Source organism: Diceros bicornis, chromosome 8 (genome assembly GCF_020826845.1).
Source record: "Diceros bicornis minor isolate mBicDic1 chromosome 8, mDicBic1.mat.cur, whole genome shotgun sequence".
In the NCBI taxonomy this organism is placed as follows: domain Eukaryota; kingdom Metazoa; phylum Chordata; class Mammalia; order Perissodactyla; family Rhinocerotidae; genus Diceros; species Diceros bicornis.
Genome location: NC_080747.1, coordinates 70,881,302 through 70,906,382, shown reverse-complemented (window position 1 = coordinate 70,906,382; position 25,081 = coordinate 70,881,302). Strand labels below are relative to the sequence as shown.

The 25,081-nt window shown below is 36.3% G+C and overlaps 1 protein-coding gene across 12 annotated transcripts in view; it reads right to left on the bottom strand.

The window, feature by feature from the left end:
• The window catches only part of PTPN13 (protein tyrosine phosphatase non-receptor type 13), a 206,755-nt gene that overhangs the window by 94,073 nt on the left and 87,601 nt on the right, over positions 1 to 25,081 (bottom strand). For 10 of the 12 annotated variants that reach the window (XM_058547446.1, XM_058547449.1, XM_058547451.1 and 7 more), the window contains exons 4-7: positions 23,282 to 23,347; positions 21,003 to 21,188; positions 16,668 to 16,755; positions 5,191 to 5,757 (exon numbers count right to left, since the gene is read on the bottom strand). In XM_058547446.1, coding sequence (XP_058403429.1) covers positions 5,191 to 5,757; positions 16,668 to 16,755; positions 21,003 to 21,188; positions 23,282 to 23,347 — 907 coding nt within the window. The remainder of the gene's footprint in view (positions 1 to 5,190; positions 5,758 to 16,667; positions 16,756 to 21,002; positions 21,189 to 23,281; positions 23,348 to 25,081) is intronic. The other 2 variants (XM_058547456.1, XM_058547452.1) reach the window with 2 other exon arrangements.

Below are 25,081 nucleotides of genomic sequence, written 5' to 3'. Positions count from 1 at the left end.
ACCAGCTCTGAGCTAACATCTATTGCCAATCCTCCTTTTTTTTTCCCCCCAAAGCCCCAGTAGATAGTTGTATATCATAGTTGCACATCCTTCTAGTTGTTGTATGTGGGACGCGGCCTCAGCATGGCTGGAGAAGCGGTGCGTCGGTGCGCGTCCGGGATCTGAACCCAGGCCGCCAGTAGCAGAGCGCGCGCACTTAACCGCTAAGCCACAGGGCCGGCCCGCCAACCACTGCTTTTGTGTGTGTGTGTGTGTGTGTGTGTGTGTGTGTGTGTGTGTGTGTGTTTTGAGGAAGATCAGCCCTGGGCTAACATCCGTGCCCATCTTCCTCCACTTTATATGGGATGCCGCCACAGCATGGCTTGCCAAGCGGTGCGTCGGTGCATGCCCAGGATCCAAACCCACGAACCCCGGGCTGCCCAGCGGAGCACGTACACCTAACTGCTTGTGCCACGGGGCCGGCCCCCAAACACTGCTTTTTGCTAGTTTACTCCCTTATCTCGTCAGCTACAGGATGACCCTCTTACAGATCCTATGGTAGTAAAGCCCTACCAAAACACTATCTACCACAATAGAGCATGCAACACAACAGAGCTCCATCTTAACACCCATCCAGTGTGGTTTACTGCAGAAAGAACAAAAGTGCCTCATTTTGAGCCTTTCTTTCATTATACTATCTTGTTTTACTGTATTAAAAATTATATAATTTTATTAGGAAGAGACTTAAGTGGTTTGCTAGGCAGTTAGTTGAATGTCTAACTTTCCAGGCAGTAATCAAGTTTTCCCAACAATGTATCTGAAATGTATCTTGTTTCTGCTTGAAATCCCAACGGCAGAGCAGAAGAAATCTTATTCTGGAGCTCAAGAGACCTAGATTCTAAATACAGCTCTATTATGAATTATGCATCTCCTTTGCACACTATTCTAGGCCTCTGAAAATGAGATGTTTGGTTTAAATGATATCTAGATTCCTTCCAGTACCAAACTCCATGATGTTAAGGTCTGTCTGGTCTCCTCTGTGCTAGCTGGCTGGTGGATGTCAGCTGAGGAGATGCTGTGGAGGTGATTAAGGTAAAGGCTCCTTTCAAGGGGATGGGGCCTGGGCTAAGGAAAAGTTACATATCTGAGCCTGAAGGAGACAACGGACTTTCCTATTATTAGTTCAATGAGCCTCCTTGCATGCGGGAAAGGACAAACTGAAATTTAGCAACTTCTTTTCTTACAATTGTTACATTGACCCATGAACACTGGAACACTTTTTTTCTTTTAAATTAGGAATTCAGTGTAGTGGGAAATCATTACCTGGAACTCTGAAATCTGTGTGAGAAATCCCAATCTCCCATAATGATGAAAACTCGAGCAGTAACTAGTTAGGCGATCCTGGGGATGCTGTTAAATCTTCACAAGCCTAGGAACGTGCTACACGCCCTCTTCTAATTCTAAAGTTACTGATACCCAGTAGCAACTGCCAAATTTAAAGATCACAAAAATTGTACAGAACATTATTAAAATTTTAAAATGCTTTAAAACAAGAATATTTAAAAACAATGTGTACAAGAAAAGGTGTACATTAGTGATATCCCTTGTTCTGCTTGATTTATCACACACAAAAGGGACCTGTGGACTCTACTTATCATGAGAATTAAATGAGATAAATGGGATTTACATTATTTTCTGTTCTTTTTTCTTCTTTGAATACCAGCTAAAATCTTCATATTAGCAATCTGCACTTTTGTTTGCACAGCTAACATAAATTATCTCATTTTTAGAAAAAGACGACAGGGCATAAACCAGCAAGTTACTCAACTATATAACTAACAAGAATGATTGCTTTTGAATTCCAAAATAAAACATTCCTTTCGAATAATGCTTTTAGTCTAAGCAAATATAACTTATTACTACTTACAAGTTACTATATAATAATGGAGTTTATTGAAGGGGGCATAAGCATTTCCATAATAAATCAGCATTTTCAAGATATTTTGTTTAACTTGGTTATAAAATATATATACTCTGGGGGAAAATGGGCAGGTTCTTTCTGCGAGCACATGCTTTTGAAAACTCTGCAATAGCAAAGAAAGATTTCAGGATGGAAATTGTCCTGTATCAAACAATTCAAAGCATATTTTAAAAAGAAATCTTTTCTTGTATCTCTTGTAATGAATTTAAACCTTCTAAATCTGGAAATTTTGTTTCATAACAAGTTATCATTTTAAACAAATAAGGGTCTACAAAGATTATACATCATCTTTGCAGGGGCCAGCCCGGTGGTGCAAGCGGTTAAGTGCACGCACTCCGCTGCGGCTGCCCGGGGTTCGCCAGTTTGGATCCCGGGTGTGCACCCACGCACTGCTTGGCAAGCCATGCTGTGGCGGTGTCCCATATGAAGTGGAGGAAGATGGGCACGGATGTTAGCCCAGGGCCAGTCTCTCTCAGCAAAAAAAAAAAAAGGAGGATTAGCAGATGTTAGCACAGGGCTGATCGCCTCACAAAAAAAAAAAAAAAGATTATACACCATCTTTGCAGATATATATTCATATTTGGAAGCAAGCTGGTCTATGTGCACACGTGTGCACGCACACACTACGTGAGAAGATAAAAGACTCATATGCAAACTAGAACATAATTTGGCTTAATACTTACAGGTAATCAAAAAAATCACCTATTCAAAGTATATTAAACAGACTATCATAGCAATATTTAACAGATTAAATATATTTTCATTAATGTTTGATTTCTTCACTGTTTAATTCTCAAACCCAGGTTCATGTGTAAAAAACACTTTCCTCAAGCTTCACTAATCCACGGTACTATTAATTTACCAACTATTAAGTCAAGTAATCTTCTGAAACACCCACATGAGAACATTAGAAATTATGATTTTATTTTTAATATCACATGTTAAGAAAAGATATTACTTAACCTCTTAAATGTTAGAAATAGTCATCTAGGGCCGGCCCTGTGGCTTAGCGGTTAAGTGCGTGCGCTCTGCTGCTGGCGGCCCGGGTTCGGAACCCCGGGCGCGCACCACTTCTCCGGCCATGCTGAGGCCGCGTCCCACATACAGCAACTAGAAAGATGTGCAGCTATGACATACAACTATCTACTGGGGCTTTGGGGGGAAAAATAAATAAATAAAATCTTTGAAAAAAAAAAAGATTTAAAAAGAAATAGTCATCTAGATTGGTATGTATCTTCACTATTTATATTCTGAGACTATCATGGTTTTATCTATTTGAATTATTGAGGGTTTTTTCCCCCCAACAATGGGCAAGGTTTCTTTACATAAATGTCTCGGTGAGGGCATACTCATAAAAAGGTCAGGCTAAACTACTATTCATATGCTAGCTGTTGTGCAACACTAAATAGTCATAAAATACAACTTCTGAAAGGGGAGACTTTATTTTAAAGCTACAGGAAGTGCCTACTCTTTGCTGTCAACTCTAAAGGTCTACTGATCAGAGTTAAACAGTGAAATCATGCATAAAATAAAGTTCTAAATTTTTATTTTCTGTCTTAATTAAAAGTTTTCAGATCAACATTATATACGACCATCTCATCAAGTTGGCTAATGTTTTAAAAAAATGCATGTATATACAACACCATAATATCAATTAAGTGTTTAATAATTTCCTCCATGATTTCGAATTCTTTACTAATTTGCAATTCCTGAATGCAAAGCTTCTTTTACTAGAAGCACAATGTGCAGAGTATGTTCAGTTCTAGAACTATGCTTAAAACTTAAGTAACAGAACAAACTTTTAGCAGGGTACTTTAAAGGCAATCTATGAATCAAAAATATTCTACGGGATGGGCCAGCCTGATGGCGTAGTGGTTAGGTTCGCATGTTCTGCTTCGGCGGCCCACGGTTCACTGGTTCAGATCCCGGGCACGGACCTACTCACTGCTCATCAGGCCATGCTGAGGCTGCGTCCCACATAGAAGAGCCACAACTCTACAACTATGATACACAACTATGTACTGGGGCTTTGGGGAGAAAAAAGAAAAAGAGGAAGATTGGCAACAGATGTTAAAGCAGGGCCAATCTCCCACAAAAAAAAAAAAATTCTACTGGAACAATGACCTTAAAAATGAATATGACCTCTGATTATGTGACTTCTCTCACTGAACGAGAAAGCACCTTACAGTTCAGTTTAATCAGCTGTGTCCCAGGGTTTGTCTAGGAAGCAAGGGACATTATAAAACCTTAATCCTCAAAAATGTAGAGGATTAGATGGAAAACTCTCTCATTTTGTTTTCCATCTCTCTATATTAAAAATAGCCTCTATCCATATGTCTAGAACATAATTTTATTCCATTCAGTAGTTTGAGTTTTATGTGTGAATCAGGTATTTTTGAAACAGAACTTTGCCCTGCAAATAATAAGAATTTATCATTTATAAAGTTATTTTTATGCCTCATACTAATAATGTAATAATTTGATTTATTAATCACTTTACATTCATTACCCAATTAACCTATTTTTGTGAAGCACATTTTACAGATGGGGTAACTTGGAGTGATTAAGCCTAATTGCTGATTAAACCTAATTGCTGAAGTAAAGATCATATAGCTACTGAATGGAGTAATTCAAACCTAGGCTGACTCTAAATCTATAAACGTAAATACTATGATTTTAAAACTATTAATTTAAAACTTTATTCTAGACCAAACAAATTATAACCTCCAGGAGTCGTGTCCCAAAATTTGTTTTTTGAAGCTGGTGGTTTGGGAACCACTGTACCACCACCACGCTACTCTGCCTCCCTAGGATGGCTGATTTTGATGAACTGGGTCTATTTCCCTGAACCAGGCCTTTATGGAAGCCTCCCACGAGGTAGTGTGTGACAGACGGTACTGTGGAGGACTAAAAACAAGTAGAAAACATGGCTCTTGCCCTCGACAAGCTTACAATATAAAACTGTACTGCCCAAAATATTGAGACTATAAAGCGACAGGACTGGGCATGCACAGTAGGGATGACTTTGTGAAAGCAGTGTGTACTTTGATTAGGGTTTTGGTGGAAGGGAGAATAGAAACCAACAGAGAAGTAAGAGACTAACTTGGGTACAAAGGTTTGCCAGGGTAAATAAGACTTGTAGAATGGTTTAATAACCCTTCTTTATTTCAAAACACAATTTTAAATATTTCAATTCAATTTGCTCTCAAACATAACCCAAAATTACTAACCTTCTACATTCATGGCTTCTCTCAGAACCTGAAGTTTCTTCTGTCTCTCTCGGATTCGGTCCAAAGCACTTAATATTGCTGAGGAGGTAGGCAATTCTCGTGTGTGAAACATTGGATCTATTTTCTGAGGGCCAAATATATCCAAGGCTATGCTTCCATCTGAGTATCTTGCCTCCTTTTTTCTGGGAGTAGTTGAAGTCCGCACTGTTACTCCCTGAGGGAGAAAGTGTCCGTATCTGCCAGTCTCCCCAGAAGAGAAGTCTCTGTCAGCTGTGCAAAGCAAGTCCATGGATGAAGCCCAAATCTTCTTCTTGGGAAGCACATCAATGTCAGAGGTAGCTTTTTTTTCTGCGTCACTAGTTTTGAACTGGTAAGGGGAGCAGGTATTTTCAGAATCTTTGTGTCCAGAATTATTATCTGATGAAATGTCCTTGAAATAATCTTGCTCATCTTGTGTGTCTCTGATGGACAGAACTCCCATTGATTTACTAAGCCCTTTGTTAAGAAAGGTCTGATGAGAGAATGGAGACTTGTGTATGTCTAGTACATCAGAAGTAGAGCTTCTTCCTGGAATGATAAGAATCTATCATGTATGCACAGAATTTTTAGAAAATAACTGGAGTGTAACCTTACTATTGACAATGAAAGCGGTGGCAATTTTCTAAATTCTTTAAGTGGAGGATCAGAGATGAAATGGAATGGTGGTGCTTGTGATAGTGGAAATGGAAATAGATCCCACGTTTGTATAACTTTTCGTAGTCCATTGTTTCTCATCTAATGAAATCAACTATATATGGAGCTTACTTTTTTGAGTAGTAGTAGTTTACATTCAACAAAGGTGAATTATTTGGTTCTAAAACATAGATAAAAGTTTCTGATACTATTCAGTTTGGTAGAATATTAATGATCCATGAAATGATTTGGGGTAATAATAGAACATACAGTGTACTCCTTTAACTTCTAAAGGTATAATTCAAATATGTATTACTTCAATATAATGTCCTGCTCTTTTCTGGTCATTTAAATAAATATGTTTAAGGAAGAAACAAAGAATTCTTGATAAATTCTGGATAAAAATGATTACAGCGTTTGGAATTCTTAAATGTCCAAGTTTTATTATGATTAGATATGTTTTCATAAAATTTGATTGTGTTTAAAATCCAGATAATCTGTGTCTAAATTATGCAAGAAATTTAATTTTTCCATGGCCGACCATCATGTACTAAAATAGCTTTTGCTCTCAAACACAATACATCACTATTTGGCCACTGGAATCAAGTACCAATTCTTATTTATTCTTTAGTTTTTGATGTAGTTAAAACCAGTAAGCCTTCTAATTTTTGTAAGGCAGCAGTCTGTAAATGAATTGAGACAGCAAAAATGCCCAACCAGAACTTAATTTTTTGAATACATAGATTCAACAACAAAAAAAATCATAAATATATGGCTCCACTATTGAAAAAAGAAATGTACAGAAATATTTTATAGTTTCTAACCCAATAGCCCATAAACACTGAAGATTCCCTGTGTGACCTTCTGTGATCCCTCTTTGATAACCTATTTGCTATGTATACATATAAAATAAAATAAAGACTAAAACCTTCCTAGTAATAATAAATCGCTTATTAATTCATTTAAAGTAGTCAATTGCCTCTCCAGAGTAACAACTATAAGCTTTAATTCCCCAACAACAAATTTTACCTTAAAAATCTTAGAAAAGTGAATTCATTTTAGAATGGCAACAAATAGTCGCTTACTTGAGAATTAGATTCAAGCATTTTGCTTTTCTTTCAACTCATCTTCCCCTAAATATGGATCCACTTAAGTGCAAATAAGGATAACATCAATTTGGGGCACATCATAAAGAACACTGAGAAATATACCACACCACATGCAGACACATAGATTGTCACAGACTCTAGCTCTAATGTAAGATAATTTAAAACTGATAAACATATGTCTGTTACAGGATTTTAGGGGTAAATTACATTCTTAAACAAACCACATATTGAAACTCAATTTAAAATTTTATTAATAAATAGAGAACAGGATATTCTTGAAAATTGATAGAATATATTAGATAAAAAATAAGAATGGAAAGGATTTAACAATCATACAACCATAGATGAACTCAACAATCTGCTTTCTTTTACTACCTTGACTACGAACAAGCAGTCAAAACTTGAAGAAAATCAAACAAGTAGGTATTTTGGCAACACCATCAATTCTTGGTCAACCACTTTGGGCACTCAACACCATGTGTTAACAGTACGTTCACTCACTTTCCACAATGACTGCTTCACTTTTCCTCATTCTTCAAATTTCCCACCTTCACTCCCTCCTCTCTTTTATCTGATGATCTTATCTCTTATTCCATCTAGAAAATAGAAGCTGTCACAAGAGAGCTTTCTCATTTTTCCATGACTAATTCTACACATCTACTCATGTCTGCAAATCTTTTCCCTATTATCTCAAAGGATGAAATTTCCTACTAGTTGAAGGCCAATTCCCAATGTGTTCAACTCCTCCCTCCTTTGACTTTATCATAGTTTTTACTCCTTTTTTTTTGTGTGTGAGGAAGATTAGCCCTGAGCTAACATCTGTTGCCAATCCTCCTCTTTTTGCTGAGGAAGATTGGCCCTGGGCTAACATGCATGTCCATCTTCCTTTACTTTATATGTGGGACGCCTGCCACAGCATGGCTTGATAAGCAGTGTGCAGGTCCGCACCCGGGATCCGAACCTGCAAACCCCACGCCACTGAAGAGGAACACGCAAACTTAACCACTACACCACTGGGCCAGCCCTGGATTTTACTCGTTTGGTTAACTTCTCCCCACTCTGCTTCCATCTTCATCACTCCCCCTTTCTATTGAGTCATTTCCATCAGTATACAAACATGCTCCTAATATGTCCATAATAAAAACAAAACTAAACCAAACTTCTCCCCTGTTACCACATTTCCCTCTAGCTACTGCTGTCTCCAATTTCTCCCTTCCCATTCATTATTCTACCCACATTGGTCAAGTTCCAACTCCTCCACACCTTGGCAACTCTCATCATGTATCACTAATGACCTCTACATTGCCAAATCCAATGGACGCTTTTGTATCCACATCTTACTTATTTCTCAACAACAACTGATAAGGATGTTGTTAGTGCCCTTGACCTGACTCCACTCCTGGCAACCCTGTGTACAGCAGAGCAGAACCCTCCCTGGTCTTTTTGTACCATCCTCTCATCTTCCAGCACTGTATCAGACAATGCTCTGCTGCTATTCATATAGTTTTCATGGCCAATTTTTTAGGAAATGGGTGGCCAGTTCCTTCTTCCTAATCTGTCTTAGTCTGGAAGCTCCGCCAAAACCTGCCCACCATAGGTGACCCTGCTGGTATTTGAAATACCAGTGGTGGTGGTGAGAGTGCTGAATCTTAACCACTAGACCACCAGGGCTGGCTGAGAGTGATGACAATCCCTTAAAGAACCACTTTCCTCTCTTTACAAGGCTGGTTTCCTCCTACTTCTCAGACTGCTCATTCTTAGTCTTTCCTTTTTCCTCCTCTACTGGATATCCAAATGCTGGATTTCCTTAAGTATCAGTTTTAGAACCCTATCTTTTCACTCTTTCCTTATACAATTTCATCTATTACCAAGGCTTTAAATATTATCTGCATACTGACAACTCCCCAATTTATATTCTTGGCACTGATCGCTTCTGGGAGCTCCAATCTTATATAATTGGAACTTCTACTAGTATATCTCAGAAGCACCTCAAACTGAACATGCTTAAAACTAATCTTTTACTTTGCACATCCAGAGATGTTCATTCTACCCCAGTCTTTCCAATTTCAATCAGTGGCACCATTATCCAAGTGATTGCTCAAAACAGAGATATGGGCACCATCCTGAAATTCTTCATCTTCCTTATTCCCCAAATAAAATCCATCAGAAAGTGCTGGCTATTAAAATGCTCAAAGATATCTTACCCCATGTGATTATTTCCAATTCCACTGGCCTGGCCTGATTCCTAATTAACATTATCACTTGGCTAGATAACGGCAATGCCTTCCAGATAGGCCTGCTGCTGCTGCTTCTTTCTTCATCCAACTACCCTCCACTCAGCAGCCAGAATGACCTTCTCAAGTATAAGTTCCACAATGCTACACCCTGTTTAATAAGTCTCAAAGGCATACTCTTACACTCTACATCAAATCTAGACTCCTTGCAGGTCTGCCACTTGAATCATTCTTAGTCTCATCTCCACTTCTCTTATTCTTTCCAGGCCACTGTTTTTATTTGTTAAGCTCTCTTGTTATGTTAGGGCCTTTGTACATACTGTTTTCTCTACCCTGAATAGTCTACTCCCGACCTTTCTTATGGTTAGTTGTTTTTTATCCTATAGTTTTCCTTTAAATATGACTTCTTCAGTGAAGCTTACCCTGAGCACTATTGAAATAGATCACTTTCCAAATGTATCATGAGTCCATTGCATTTGTAACAGGTAAATTTATCATTCTCTCTTGGGTCATTAGTATTTACTAACAATATATTAATGGGCCACGGTGTCCTAGGAGAGCCATGTCTTCTCACTAGCCATATGAGGCTTAAAACTAATTGCTAATAAGGTGGCTCTTGGACAACTACTGCTTTATAAATGCTAGGTTTTTATTGTCTTTAAGCAAATAAGTAGATATAAAAATGTTTCAGTTCATATTTATTAAAAGTCCAGAAAGTTATCATTTTAAATTCTGTAAGGCAGCACAAAATTATAATGAAAATAATTCATTTACAAGTTTGCACTAACTTCCTACTCTGTTTCTACAAAATACGCCAAATTTAACTATGGCTCAATTTGCTCTATATGTTTGAAAATCACATTATGATAACTAACTTAAAATCTCATGACTATTCCTTATAAAAGATGATTTTGAACCATAATTAAGGTCTCCTCTGGTAGCCAATATGACAAAGAAAGGAAGGGTGAAATAGGAAGAGGAGAGGGACAGGAAGGAGGGGAGGGGGAAGGATAATACTGAGGAAAATAGGCAAAAGCTGTGGGGTGTGAAACAAGATTCAAAGTGATACGTACATACTTGTTAGAGATGGTCTCAAGTAAAATTGTAAGAGCTCTGAGCCACACAAGCATTAAAGTGAGAAACTGAGTCTGCATGACCCTTTTGAAGGAAGAGAAAGGAAGTGGTAGGAAAGAGATGTTTTGAGCTAAATGGTTTCTCCAGTGGATCTATTAGCCTAGGACTGCTTTTGTTTGTTTTTTGGAGGAAAAAGGAGACACATCTTTAGGTAGGTACACAGAGAGGTAGATTTCAGCTGGTACCAACACATCCTTCTTAAATCACATATTTCTAAGTGGCAGGAGTCTCAATGCATTTTGTCATGTGAATGATGCTCACTATCTTCAACTACACAACTAAATATGTAATTGCCTGATTAAGACTTCACAGGTGGATAAAACATACATAGCATCACATATAGCAATATAGTGTCATGGTTGCGTTATGCCGCTAAAGCACTAGAGAGAAAATTTCACTAATCTGGGAACTCAAAATGACAGTTCAGGGCCGGCCCCATGGCTTAGCGGTTAAGTGCTCGCGCTCCGCTACTGGCGGCTCAGGTTCGGATCCCGGGCGCGCACCGACGCACCGCTTCTCCAGCCATGCTGAGGCCACGTCCCACATACAGCAACTAGAAGGATGTGCAACTATGACATACAACTATCTACTGGGGCTTTGGGGAAAAAAAGGAGGAGGATTGGCAATAGATGCTAGCTCAGAGCCGGTCTTCCTCAGCAAAAAGAGGAGGATTAGCATGGATGTTAGCTCAGGGTTGATCTTCCTCACAAAAAAAAAAAAAAATGACAGTTCAAACATAGAATCTGGCCACATAAGTGAGGAGAAACATGGAATTCTCGGCTCATTTATTAAGTCTGTTAGACCAGTGAAAACCAAGTACCGTTGTTAACACCAGTGCCACTTACTTAATAACTGTGTTTGAGACTAGATAAAATGCACTTTCTTCAACTGCTTTCCAGATCTTTCTAAACATGTGCTCAAACTATTATAATTATTTTCTCTAACAGGCAATAAACAGCACCAAAATCATTAAGTAAGTACACTTAATAGCCGTGCTCACTACCCATTTTGATCACAGGAAATTAAACTCATGTTATTTCTGAAAACAATGCCATTGGAGCTACTCTTAAAAGATTTCAGGTGGAACCTTCCTTGATATTTCCTCATCTTGGCAGAGCTAGTAGTTCCTTCCACTATACTCACAGAGCATGCTGGACCTCTGTTAGGACATTTCTTTCACTGCCTTAAAATTATCCATTATATTATATATCTGTCATCACTCCCAGTCATTTTCCCACCCCCAACCCCAACTAGAACAATAATACAATATAAGGGACCACGTCTTGGTTTTATATTTTCAATTCCTGATAAAAGAGATTCCAAAACCATGCTTGTAGAATGGATTGATTACGTAACTTTTTGAAACCTTTTTAAGCCAATTTAGGTAGCATAATCTACCAGAAAGATTACTGTCAAAAGACATGGGTTTTAATTCTAGCTTTACCATTCAACCCATGAGCTTGGACAAGGCACCTAATTTCCATGTTTCTCATTCTCACTTCCTTCATCTACAAAAATGTGGATACAATTTGTTATGCCTTCTTCTGAGAGATGATAGGATAAATGAACTAATCCATATGAACTATTATGAGCTCTTCTGAACAAGGGCAACACAAAATTCTAAATTTTTGTCTCCCTTTTATTTCTGTTTTATTTTTTCTCAGAATATAATTATCTACTGAGGGGGTATTTAAGAGCTCTTTTGAGAGGAAATCATGGAACCAGAAATCAAAAGATCTCCTACAAAAGTTTTAGATTCTGTAATAAAAAATCAAATTATTCAAAATAGGATAAGTAGTGACTCTAGGTGGACTTTCCATCTCTTGAGGAGGCTCTGAGTCCAAAGGAGTTTACAGACAATGTTAGATTACATAAATATTAAGCATCCAAATTTAAACATTTTCCTTTTGGAGAGTACATTTTTTGCTAAAAACTAAATGGGGAACAATAAACAAAACTTTGAAAAGCTAAGAATAAAAGAAGAACATAAAAAGTCTTCATAATAAAACACATTCCATTTATTTTAGTTAAATTGAAAAAATCTTCCTTGTAAAGTACGTTGTGTGTTAACTATTTTTGTCATATATGATTAACATTATCCTTAATTGGATGTCATCATTTACCTTTCCTCTCACACACAGACTTAAAAAATTCACAGCATCTCTTAGAAGCTAACTTGAAAATGACATTTCAGCATTAAAAGAGGCTCTCGATTCCTCATCTGTCCTCACAAATGTGTTCAAGTACATAAAAAAAGAAACAAGATATTATCAATATGTCCAAGTTCTGGAGCACTATCATGCTGATCTGATCATGGTGTAGGTTTCCAGCTTGAGCTTGGCAGGAAATGTTTGATTTCTTTCTGCTTAGTGAAGCCATTTTATCAGCACTCGAAGCATTAAATAACAAAGTGGGGGCAGACAGCCCACTAGTTTAGGCTTAGCTTCTGTAAGAGATCTCAAGGTAAGATATAAGGAGAGACCTTTTAAGGTCATTTACTCATAGATAAAAAATTTTATTAAGTTTTAGTTGGACAATCAAATCACTTGGACACAAGGCACTATTCCTAAAATTGCTTACTTCTTTTATCTAATTCTGTATCTCACTGCCCATCATGACCTCTTCTTGACTGAAAACTGTGGTCAGGAGCCTAATAAACTAAAGCTATCACTACATAAAGGTGTTAGGTTGGTTTGCATCAAAGAGAACGCTTTACTACTAATGTAGTATGACAAGGTTGCTTTGCTGCAAGGGACCATTGATAGTTAAGAACTGGCACTGCCCAAAAATAACCCCAGTGTCCTAGAAAAATATTTCTTCACAAAGTAATCTTGCTTAATCTTAAAGTTTTTCTATTATATTAGTATATGCCATTGACTACTAGCTGCTAATTGCTCCTGTCTGGTAACGGTTATAATTAGTATATTATGTTGATTCTGTCCTTGAGATGTGGATTTATAAATTAGTTAAAAAACCCTTGAGCAGTACTATTGCTAAAATGGGCTGAGGAATCTCTTCCATTACACTTGATTCCAAAAAGGCTATTGTTTCTTTAAGTATAAGGACCTGTAATTCTACCCAAAATAGAAACATAAACAAAATTTGGTTTATCCTGAGTGACAAATTGTAATTCCTTACAAATTCTCTTAGTTTAGATACAGAGGAGATTTTATTCTCCAATAAAGAGATATGACTACTGAAGAATAAAATCAATGGACAGTCTATTCAAAGATTTCTCTGTTAATTTTTTCAAGTCACTACAGTCAATCCTAGATGATCTGCATTTGGATAGTTTATTAGCCATAAGAATTCTAAAGAGCTATTAGACAATAATACTAAATCTGTCTTAATATAAAAACAAAGTCACAAATAAAAGGCATTAATACTTGGGTTTTAGACTTCTATTTGTTGTTATAATAAGAAAATAGTCTAATAATATGAGCCAACTACGGTTAGTGAATTACAGATTTTCTTTTCACTTTGCACACAACTTAACATTTAAAATAGGTTATCTAAAAAAAAAAAAGAATCATGGAGTCTCATATTTCTTTATGAAACCACTAAAAATTGTATTAAAAATGTATTATTATATCTAATATTTTTATAAAACTTTTTCTCATAATCAATCAACAAATATTCATTTAATACCTATAAAAACTAATGTGCTTAATACAGTAGGTTTTCCCTATCCTTAGCATCTACATGTCCAGAAAGCTTTACTTTCGTATACGGATTTTATTTGAAAATATATGTATGTATGTAAATGACAAGTAAATAACCTGCTATTTAAGGTATGTTATAGAGTAGGTACAGATTCAGTTCAATCTCTAATTGCTACCTCTAGAATATTATGTAATAATTAATGTCTGTTACAATAAGACTCTGAATCATTCAAAGTAATTTAATCTAAACTATGTTAATACTTGACAGTCTTTATAATTTGATAAACTAAATATGGCAGGTGATCTTTTTTCTTTTCTATAGATTCATGACAGATAGGGATAGAATGGAGGTCTTGATAGATATAGGAACATTTTTTTCCTCTTAGAAAAAAACACAAACTGTTTAAAAATTAATAATTAACAATGTAACATTATATTTACTAAGTGAACAAGTAACAAGCAAATCAACTTCAGTTCCACAACACAGCCACTTAATGATAGTAGCAGATGACAGAAAGGAACTCCAGAGATTAGAGAGAGAACAGAAAAGAGAAATAAGGAAGTGAGGAGGAAGGGAGAGAGAAAGGCAGAAGCAGATTGAGAGGGAGGGAAGAAGGGAGACTGGTGGGGGGTAGGGGGGAGACAGAGAGGCAGAAACGAGAAAGACAATAGGGCCGGCCCCGTGGCTTAGGGGTTAAGTGTGCGTGCTCTGCTGCTGGCGGCCCGGGTTCGGATCCCCGGCGCGCACGGACACACCGCTTCTCTGGCCATGCTGAGGCCGCGTCCCACATACAGCAACTAGAAGGATGTGCAGCTATGACATACAACTATCTACTGGGGCTTTGGGGGAAAAATAAATGAATAAAATTATTAGAAAGACGATAAATAAGAGAAACAGAAATCATTTCTCTTGAATGTAACGTTCACTTATTAAAGTGTTCATCTCCTTGAAAAAGACTCTTCTGGCTTTCTATTGACATTCATCTATAATTTTCTATTATTATTCAGTTCTAAAACAGGAGACTGACTGACAATTTGATGGATTAACAAAGTACTGCTATTCTTAGCACCAAGGTTCATACTATATCATATCTCCAATCCTGATATAGTTCTAAATCTCAAGTCCTAGTATAGTTTTAATCTCAAATCCTAGTATTGTTTTAAAATAAAGGGAAACAGATTTTTACCTACAAGAGGAAAGTGTGTCTATATACATGGGGACGTAAGTACAATAAGGAAACACTTACAAGAAAGGGCTAAAAATACTTTTTAAATTGCCATTAAAGCATCGTAAAAACTAAGTTAAACAAAGTCTGCCTTCTGATTTTTTTTCTTGACCCTCACATAAACTAATAATATATGTATTAGAAAAGGAATCTGATGTAACCAGAAATAAATTGATTATATTGATGACATGAAAGCTAAACGTTCAGAAAAATAGTCCTTATTCACAAGAAGCAAAAGGGAGTACCAAAATAGACACTTAAGTGACTGCACCAGTACAGAATCACTCCTTTAGAAACGATTTTATTACTTTTCTTTGACTTCTCAAGCAATACACTTCTTAGGGCACATTCTTCCCTCTCAGATATGAGAGTTCTGAATTCTGCAAAACATTTGATCCAGATAAGCAAGTGTCTATATTTAGTTTTCACAATGAGAGCTTCTCATAGGTTTTAAATAAGACAGCTGTGCTCTGATTATCTGACTAAATTAAAAAGTTAGCTTTTTAGTCTGGCTATATCAATTAGAATGTTTCATCAGAATATGTTTAAGCAATATTTAATTTACTTCTTCCCAGCTCTAAGATTTAAGACAATAAAATATTTCACCCACAAAATATTTTTGTTAATGTTTAGATTATCATAATTATCAATATTGCTTGATGAGAAGTAAACAGAACAAAGATAATCATCAAAAGCAAAAGTTCATCTTATAAATAAGACAAGCTTGAAACTTAACACTGAAAAATAAATCTTCATGATAAAATTATTTTTTTACTTTCATTTCTCATGTTTAGAAATTCTATTTGTTCCTTAAAAGATCAATTTAAAAATTACTATAGGATACATAATTATCTAATGCTATTGGCAACTAGCAAAACCACTCTTCATCAATTTTTATTTACTGAACATTACATAACCTAAGATAGTATTTGATAACTGCAAGTAATGAAATTAGTTGCTCATGAAATCATTTTAGTGGGTTGTGACTAGCAGTAAAAAAAAGAAACAGAAGAGAAAATAACAGTGCAGTAAGAATAAAATGTTGCTTCCTGAAGCATTTGTTTCAGTAGCATTCATGTTCATAAACATGTATGTGTTTGTTTTGTCTTGCTTTAAAAAGTATTTTTAATATAAAATACCATGATAAAGTAAATAAATGATTTAATGCTATAACAACAATACTGGAAAGGAAATGATTTACTGTGGGAGTTTTGACTCTACTAATAACGTTTTCTGCACAACGTTAAAGGATTTATATATTAATAGAGCTAGTGTTCCTGTCTGTTCCCTGCTTCCAACTCTTCCCTGCTTCCAACTCTGGACACTTGTGTTCTAATTATGGTCACAATTATCAGATTTCCAAGCCAGGTAAGTAAGATTTCATAAAGGAAACAATGCAATAAGGTTAAAATCTAAAACTTCCTGCTAATGAACTCTTACCTGTTGGTAATCCTTTTCCTCTTAATCGCTCTCGAATAGCCTGGCTTCGATCAGGCTTTTGTTCGCTGTTACAGGAAAGCTGATCCGTCTGCACACAGGTAATCAAAAACCAAGATTGACAAAAGAATCTCCCTTTTGTTTTCACGGTAAAGGTCTACAGAATGACACTAGTTAGACAATTTTTGGAGTATAGCATTAAGTAAAGACGCTCCACATTTGCTATTGTTAATTTGTATTCCTTGGATAAAATTTACGTAGCTCAGTTCTGGCCAATTCATCTTCAGGAAATCAAAGGCAAGAAACAGTTATCACACAGTCATCTGCTAACTGGGGAACAAAGTTAGCCTAATTAAAGTAGTTAAAATGAGTTCCATTTAAAAACAGCAAACTTGAAGTATTCTTTTTTTCTAAACTGGTAACTACTTTCATCTCTCAAATTAGATTACAATTTTACAACCATATTAATTCTGGTATAATAAAGCTTTCTTCTGATTATAACTATGCATTGAGGGTACTAATTTAAATTATTTTCAAAAATAATTCTCTAGATTTTACCTGCCAGAAAACACATCTGAGAAATGCTTTAAACTAAATGGACATATTGAGGGATGATGGTTAAATTTAAGTCAATGCTCTTTTGAGACCCCTTTGTAAGAATATGTTTAAGTAGTCTTAAAGTTTAATAACTTTACCCTTTAATCGAGGATACTTGTTTAAAATAAAGTATGTCAAATTAGATCAAATTCCACATTGCAAGGGATAAAAAGTTAGAACACTGGGTTTATTCAGATGATCAATTAGAATTGAAACACCAAGAAATAAATAGAAGGAAAGAGAATGGTGAAGAGAAACTACTTAAACCTGGCACCAAGAGCATGCATACATATCTGTTAACATACACCCACACGTTTTAATATTCCTCCATTAGTGAAACTTGTTTGAGTATGGATTAAATAAATATTCATTTAAGGTAGTATCTTCAAGGCATATGTTTCCTACCTATAAGACTTACATGTAAATATTTCTGAAATGAAATCATTTAAATTATGAAAATGATATTAGTCCATTTTGCACTATATTGTCAGTAACTGAAGAGATAAACAGCATCCTGCAAGTTTGGGAATCCCTGCATTGACACTACTATTAATAATAGCTGTCACTTATTTAGTACTTACTATAAGGCAGGCACTACTTTAAGTGCTTTACATACTTTGTTATTTAATCCTCAAAAAAGCTTCATGTGGGGGGCCGGCCCAGTGGCGCAAGCGGTTAAGTGCGCGCGCTCCGCTGCGGCGGCCCGGGGTTCGCTGGTTCGGATCCCGGGCGCGCACCGAAGTACTGCTTGGTAAGCCATGCTGTGGCGGCGTCCCATATAAAGTGGAGGAAGATAGGCACCGATGTTAGCCCAGGGCCGTCTTCCTCAGCAAAAAAAGAGGAGGATTGGCGGATGTTAGCTCAGGGCTGATCTCCTCACAAAAAAAAAAAAAAAAAAAAAGCTTCATGTGGTAGATATTATTATTATTCTCATATTACAGATAAAGGGAGAAATAGAAAACTTCTAAGGACCTTGAAGCAGCTCATCGACATTGAAATAATTATCTTCACAGCTGTTCAATAATATAGGTGGATGGTATGTAGGATTATTCCTATTTTACAGATAAGCAAAATTGAGGTCAAAGATGTTATAACATTAAATCAGTGGAAGAACCAGGACAAGTCAGTTGGCCTGCTGACTTACTCTATACTAGTTAATTTTAAGTAAGTGAGAATTATAGTCACTTAGAATGAATCTCACACTGAAAGACTAACTCATTCTATCAGCTACTGGCAGCAACAACAGCTTCAGAGGAGCATAACGGCTACCAGCATGGGCCTTGGGGTCTCAGAGATCCAGGTTCCAACTGTGTCTCTGTCATTGATCATGTGTGTGGCCATGGGCAACTTATTTAATCTTTCTGAGTCTTAGTTTCATTACCTCTGAAACAAAGATGAAATTATCTCTTGTAACCTGGGGTTGTTATGATGAGTAACTGTGAAAAAGCACATAAGCCATTTAGCACAGTGCCTGGCACAATGTAAATACTTAAAAACCGGTAGCTGTTGGAGTTACTTCTGTCCAGTGATGTGTAGGAGAACAGCAAGAGCCATAAAAAGTGAGGGGAGCATTATTGCTTCTACTTGGTAGAAATGTGCCTCTGGAAAGGCAGGCTCTCTATCTCTATGTGCCGATTCCAACTGACCCTTCTATTCTTCTCTCCCACCAAACAACCCCACAACACACCCTACATCTGTTTCTCCAACATACCCTGATCTTTCCTATTTCACAGGATTTACTCAAGTTTACTTCCTGCCGCCTAGATTACTGCTAGATCTAGTCTATAGGATCTAGTTTGAAGTGCTCTTTTTCAATGCAGTCATAACTTGTATCCTTTCCTCTCAAACTCTCATAGCTTTTAAAATTTTTACTATGTTACTTTTCATACTTTTCCTTGCATTTCATAGTTAAGCAAATGGTTGTAGAACTTTAAGGGAGAGCTCTTAGAAGGTAGGGCAAATATTTTATTCAAATTTGTATCTCCTATAGTACCTAGCACAGGTTTTATACGTAGATGAGCAACATACAGCTATTGTAATAAATTGAACTAAATACTAAACTTAAAGGGATGGAGATCTTTTATCTAATAGAGGCAATTATTGGATGGATAATAGAATTTTATGGAGGAATATTTCTTCATGGAATGACAGAAGAAAAATATATTTCCAGCCATTTTACTACAGGAGTAAAATCAGCAAACAGGACAAAAGTCTTAGAGAAGGCATGGTGTAATAGCAAGATCCCTGGATAGACTAATAGGACATGTAAGTCCTGTAAGCTGTGTGAGTCTCAATTTCCTTATTTATAAAGGGAAGGAGTTAGTACAGATCAACATTTCTCAAAGGGAGTTTTATAAAACATTAGTATTATGAGAAGATCTCTGAAAAAAGACCCAAATTAGTTTGGGAAATGTTTCACCTATATGTCTATCCCTCTTGAAGGTTAGTAATATGGTCTAGTGTATTAAAGACTCTGAGAAGTTCTGCAGTCAAACTATATTTAACTTCCCTTAAAGAGTTTTTCTTCAAGCTTATTTGATCATAGAGGAATTTTTTTAAACAAAAATATATTGGAAAATATGTAGGAAACTTTTGTCTGGATAGAGGCCTTTCAGAGATTTTTAATAGCTTTAACTTTGTTTAAAAAAAAAATCACATGCAGGAATATAAACAAATCAAATCAAACTGGAGTAACTCTAGTTGAGGGGAAATGAGCCAAGAACCCCACTCACTTAGCCTCTCTACCTTCATTCCTCTCACTATAGGACCACAAGGGCTCCGAGGGGTACAGCTTACAAACCATTTGTCTAGAAGAATCTATAAGTGTGTTCCTTACCAACTGGCAAAGTGCGTGGAATTTGGATATACCCCTGCCAGCCACACAACATCCTGGTTAAGACAGCAGAACTAAACCCCTATAGGGGAGGAATTAAGAGGAAGTCATCAAGAACACTGTGTGGCAGTGGCAAATTTGTAGTCCACACAAAGGAGAGGGACTACTACTCAGGTACCATAACTCTAAAGGGTAAGAGCAGATAAAGTTTAGATCTAGATCAGATATTGAAAACCAAGGAGTATCCAAAATGGACAAATAGGATAGAATATAGCTTAAGAAATACAGAGGTAGGACTATTAGATATAGAGTTTGTTATTCTTGGGATTCTTCATATCAAAGACAAGAGAGAAAACTAAAGAGTTCAGGTTTTGGGGCATCTAGCAGAGATTCCAGCATGCATCCCCTCTACACACCAGGTGCCAGTGTCCGGAGAAGGTGGGAAGGGTTTTGCGAATACCTAAGGGGTCCAGAAAAATAAGTAGCCAAGAACAGGTATAAAGCAACAAAAAGTGCATTTAAATAATTCTAAAACCATATTTTGCATGTCAATGCATTTTTTACAATAGATAGAACCATTTGCTAAAAGCTCCTTAGGAAAAGATGTAAGAAAGGAGGCAAGAGTAGATATATTCAACTCTAACATGCTGTGATTCTGTGATACTCACTGGAATAAAGTTTTAAAAAAAGACTAATTCTCATAAAATCTAGGAGACTCAGGTATTGTACTGGGCTTCTAAATTTTAACTATTGTTTCAAATAAACAACATTAGAACAAGAAATTCGATCTCCTGTTCCTGGTCTTCATTGAGAAAATGCTACCTATATAATATCTTTAAAGAAAATTTTGTGATATGCTGCTAAATTTTAAACTATGACTCTATATACCAATAGGAGCTGTAGCTTACCCCAGACAGATTTCCCAGAACCAGTTTTACCAACTGTTTCACATAGGAAAATGAAGGGGCACAATTGCTGTTCCTAATGTGAGCACTGCAAGCATCCAGGACAGTCCGAACAGAAACCCGAGCGTAAATAACATCCTCACACATTCCAAGCAGGATGCTGTTGAGATGATCTCCAAGCTTGATAGGCTGAATATAAAGGAAGGAAAAGCCATGTTTATAAGTGTGAGTAAATCTTATCTAACAGGAGACAAGCTATCCCAGGAGTCAGAGGAACCACACCAAACACACTTTAAATACTTAGAAGAAATGAATTCTTCATCTAGTGGCATATATATTTTACTGCATTTTACCTTTTCATAATCCAAAAAAATTCTTAGCAGAAGATGACTAACATACATCTCCCAAGATAGAAAGTATTATAGAAACACTCTGGGGGTTTTTCGTATGATAAAGAAATGAGATTCTTTGGTTATTCAAATATTTTGGTAAGCAGTTACTATATATATACCATTTTGGGGGAATAAACAATTTACTAACATTCAATGAAATGTAATCTATTCAATATATATTAAATATAATTTGACACTCTCAAGAAAACTTAGAACAGACTTCAAATATTGCAATGACTCGAGATCTTTAAATGTAAGTTCTCATTAGGCTGGTGAAACAGAGAAGCCAGAATGTGAGATTTTTTTGGTAATTAGCTGACATAATTTGTAGAATATTAAATCCAAATGTCCAATAAGCATACCAAGAAATGCAAATTAAAACTGCAAAAAAGAAGCCACCACACACTCAACAGAATGGTGAAAAATAAAAAGACTGATAACACAAAGCATTGGAGAGGAGTGGAGCACGGCTGTTGGGAGTTGAAACTGGTACATCCACTTCAAGTTTCAACATACGCTTTCCCTATGACCCTTCTCTTCTACTTTCATTCATGTGGGTATTATGTCATCCTTTAGATCTCAGCTTAGATGCAATGTCCTCTAAAAAGTCTATCCCAACCCTCCAAGTCTAGTTAGAGGCTCCAACTCAGGTTTTCTACAGCAACCTCCATTTTCCCTAACACAGCATTCATTGGATTGTGTTGTAATTGGTTATTTAGTTGTCTGTACCCACGAATGGACTCCACAGGAATGAGTCATCATATTCCTAGTGTCTAGTACAGCATCTAACACAAGGTAGGTGCTTAATAAATACTTATGAATTAATATTAAATATTTCCAAAATGATTATGATTTCTGGTAGCTAACCAATTTATACATTATTGATATTGACTTTATTTTCAGTTACCAGAAAAGAGTATGAAGTGTTAATTACAGGCTGTGATCACATTTTACATGTAAGTTAGGTTGTATAACATATGACACCAATATTTCCAGTAAGAATTTAACTTTCTCATTTATATTTATAGAATTGAAACTGAGGAGAGAAAGTAAATACACAGTATATTTCATGATGTAAAATTAGACCAAACCAAGTTGAAGACTATCATTCAGCTTGCATGGATCTTAAGACATTTGAATTCTATAATAAAAGCCTAAAATGCTTGTTACTTCTCAATTTGATTAAAAAACACACCTATTTTTGTTTTTAACTTCTAAATGCCTAAAATAAAACCTAATTCTATATGCTATTTCTTTGCTTTGATGAAATATAGTTATTTTTAAATTTTTGATTAGTATTTACCACTATGCTTATATTGGGTCTTCAGGAATCAGAGTTATTTAGAAAATAAAGACTAGAAACAGCTCAATGGTCATCAGAACCTAAGACCTCAGAAAGTGTTACTGTAATATCTGTGTCTGTGGCTGCAGGGGTAGTGAAGTACGATTCTGAAGTGAAAAGAGAAAAAGTAATGAAGTATAAACTTGAGACATAGTTAGAGCTACTATTCTTACAGTTTTTGCATCAAAAAGTTATCATTTCAGTTCAAGAATGAATCAAAAACACTTACAATCCCTGTTATCAGTCATTAAATTAGAACAAATGAAGTGGACTCCCATCTCTCTGGCTTTAATTTTTGAAGAGGTCACTGCATTTCACAGACTGAATTGTTGAAACCTGGGTAGTGACTGCTATAATTCTAAGCACATTTTAAGAAAAATAATTTTTTTAGTACTTTGTTATTATTTTATTTGGAGAGTGTGACATTACTAATGTGAACACCAGCACAGGAATGCTGGTGGGCCTGACATATGCTGTAGAACACACGAATATGTGGAAGAGCTTTTTAAAAAAGCGTGAAGTTGTACAAATGTGACAACTTGACTTACTTGGCTCTGAGGTACTTCATGATCAGCCCCCCAATACAATGTCATTCCAAGAGAATAAATATGGATCTAGGAATAGAATTTTTTAAAGAAAGTCATTTTATGGTAAAATAGAATTTAAAAATTTAGCAAATACTATATATTCATGACTTTTCATTCCAAAGAAAGTATAACACAAATTGAGAAAATCATCATTTCATATTTTGCATAAAAGTGAGAGCTTAAAACAGAAAATAAGACTGGAAATGATCAGAAATGACTTTGTTTCCCAATTCCCCAGCCCACCCTCTATGAGTAATCATTTTTATTAGTTCTTATTTAAAGTTTCTTTATATAAACTCAAGCAAATATGAATATATATTCTTATTTTCCCCTTCTTTTACAAAACGTCAGAAACTTCAAACATTACTCAGCAACTTGTTTTTTTTTTTTTTTGGTGAGGAAGATCAGCCCTGAGCTAACATCCATGCTAATCCTCCTCTTTTTGCTGAGGAAGACCGGCTCTGAGCTAACATCTATTGCCAATCCTCCTCCTTTTTTTTTTTTTTTTTTTTTTTTGCCCAAAGCCCCAGTAGATAGTTGTATGTCATAGTTGCACATCCTTCTAGTTGCTGTATGTGGGATGCGGCCTCAGCATGGCTGGAGAAGCGGTGCATCGGTGCGCACCCGAGATCCGAACCCGGGCCGCCGGCAGAAGAGCACGCGCGCTTAACCACTAAGCCGCGGGGCCGGCCCAGCACCTTGCATTTTTAACTTAACAAGAGAGATGTTTCCATATCAGTGCTTAGAGATCATCTCATCTTTTTTCACTGCTGCACAGAACTCCATTTTGTGGCTGTAGCACTGTTTATTTTACCAATTGGTTATTAACGGGCAATTAGGATTTTCCCAACCTTTTGCTATTATTTCTTTTGAATTGATTCTCTGAGATTATGGATAACAGGGTAGATCATCTGTAGTTTTGATACATATTGCCAGATTCCCTTGCATGGAAGTTGTATCATTTTGCATTTCTACCAGCAACAGGTAAGAGGTTTGTTCACAAGCCTTATCCATAGAATGTGTCACCAAGATTTGGATTTTTGCAAATTGGAAAAGAGAAAACATCTCATTGCAGTTTTGATTAGCATTTTTCTTACTAAGAATAGATGTGGTAGTAGATGGAAAAAGAAGCTGGGTCAAAAAAGATTTCTTTTCGTTGTTTGCTTCCTAAAGATTGGAAAACTAACAACATATTTTTATGCTGATAGGAATGATTCAACAGGGAAAACTGGAACTGCAGGAGAGAGTGGAGATTGTGGGGAGAAGACTGTTGAGTAAGTGGGAGGAGGTGGGAGCTAATGCACAAATGAAGGGGTTGGCTTTACAGACGAGCACTGACAGTTCATCTGTAGCACGGAGGCGGAGAATACGGGAATTTATGTGGGTAATCTGGTAGTGGGATCCCGGGGGAAAGTCTCTCCTGATTGCTTTTACTTTTTCCTGTGAAACAGGAAGCAAGATTATCAGCTGAAAGTGTGAAAAGTTAGTAAGTAATCATTTTCCATGTTCCCTCCCATTAAGAGAATCAGAGCTAAACTTTTAGCCCATCTCTATCAATATTGCATAGTCTCACTATTTGCATTTTTTTGCACTAATCTTATTCGAGTGTCATCTTATTTTCTTGCCTTTCTTTTCACTTATTTCACATATTCTCACTTTTATCTTTTAATTCTATAAACTGTCTCAAATCCTCTTTAGAAATAGGTGAAGAATATACATATAAAACTGGGTATCCTTACAATCTCACAGCACTTTGATCTA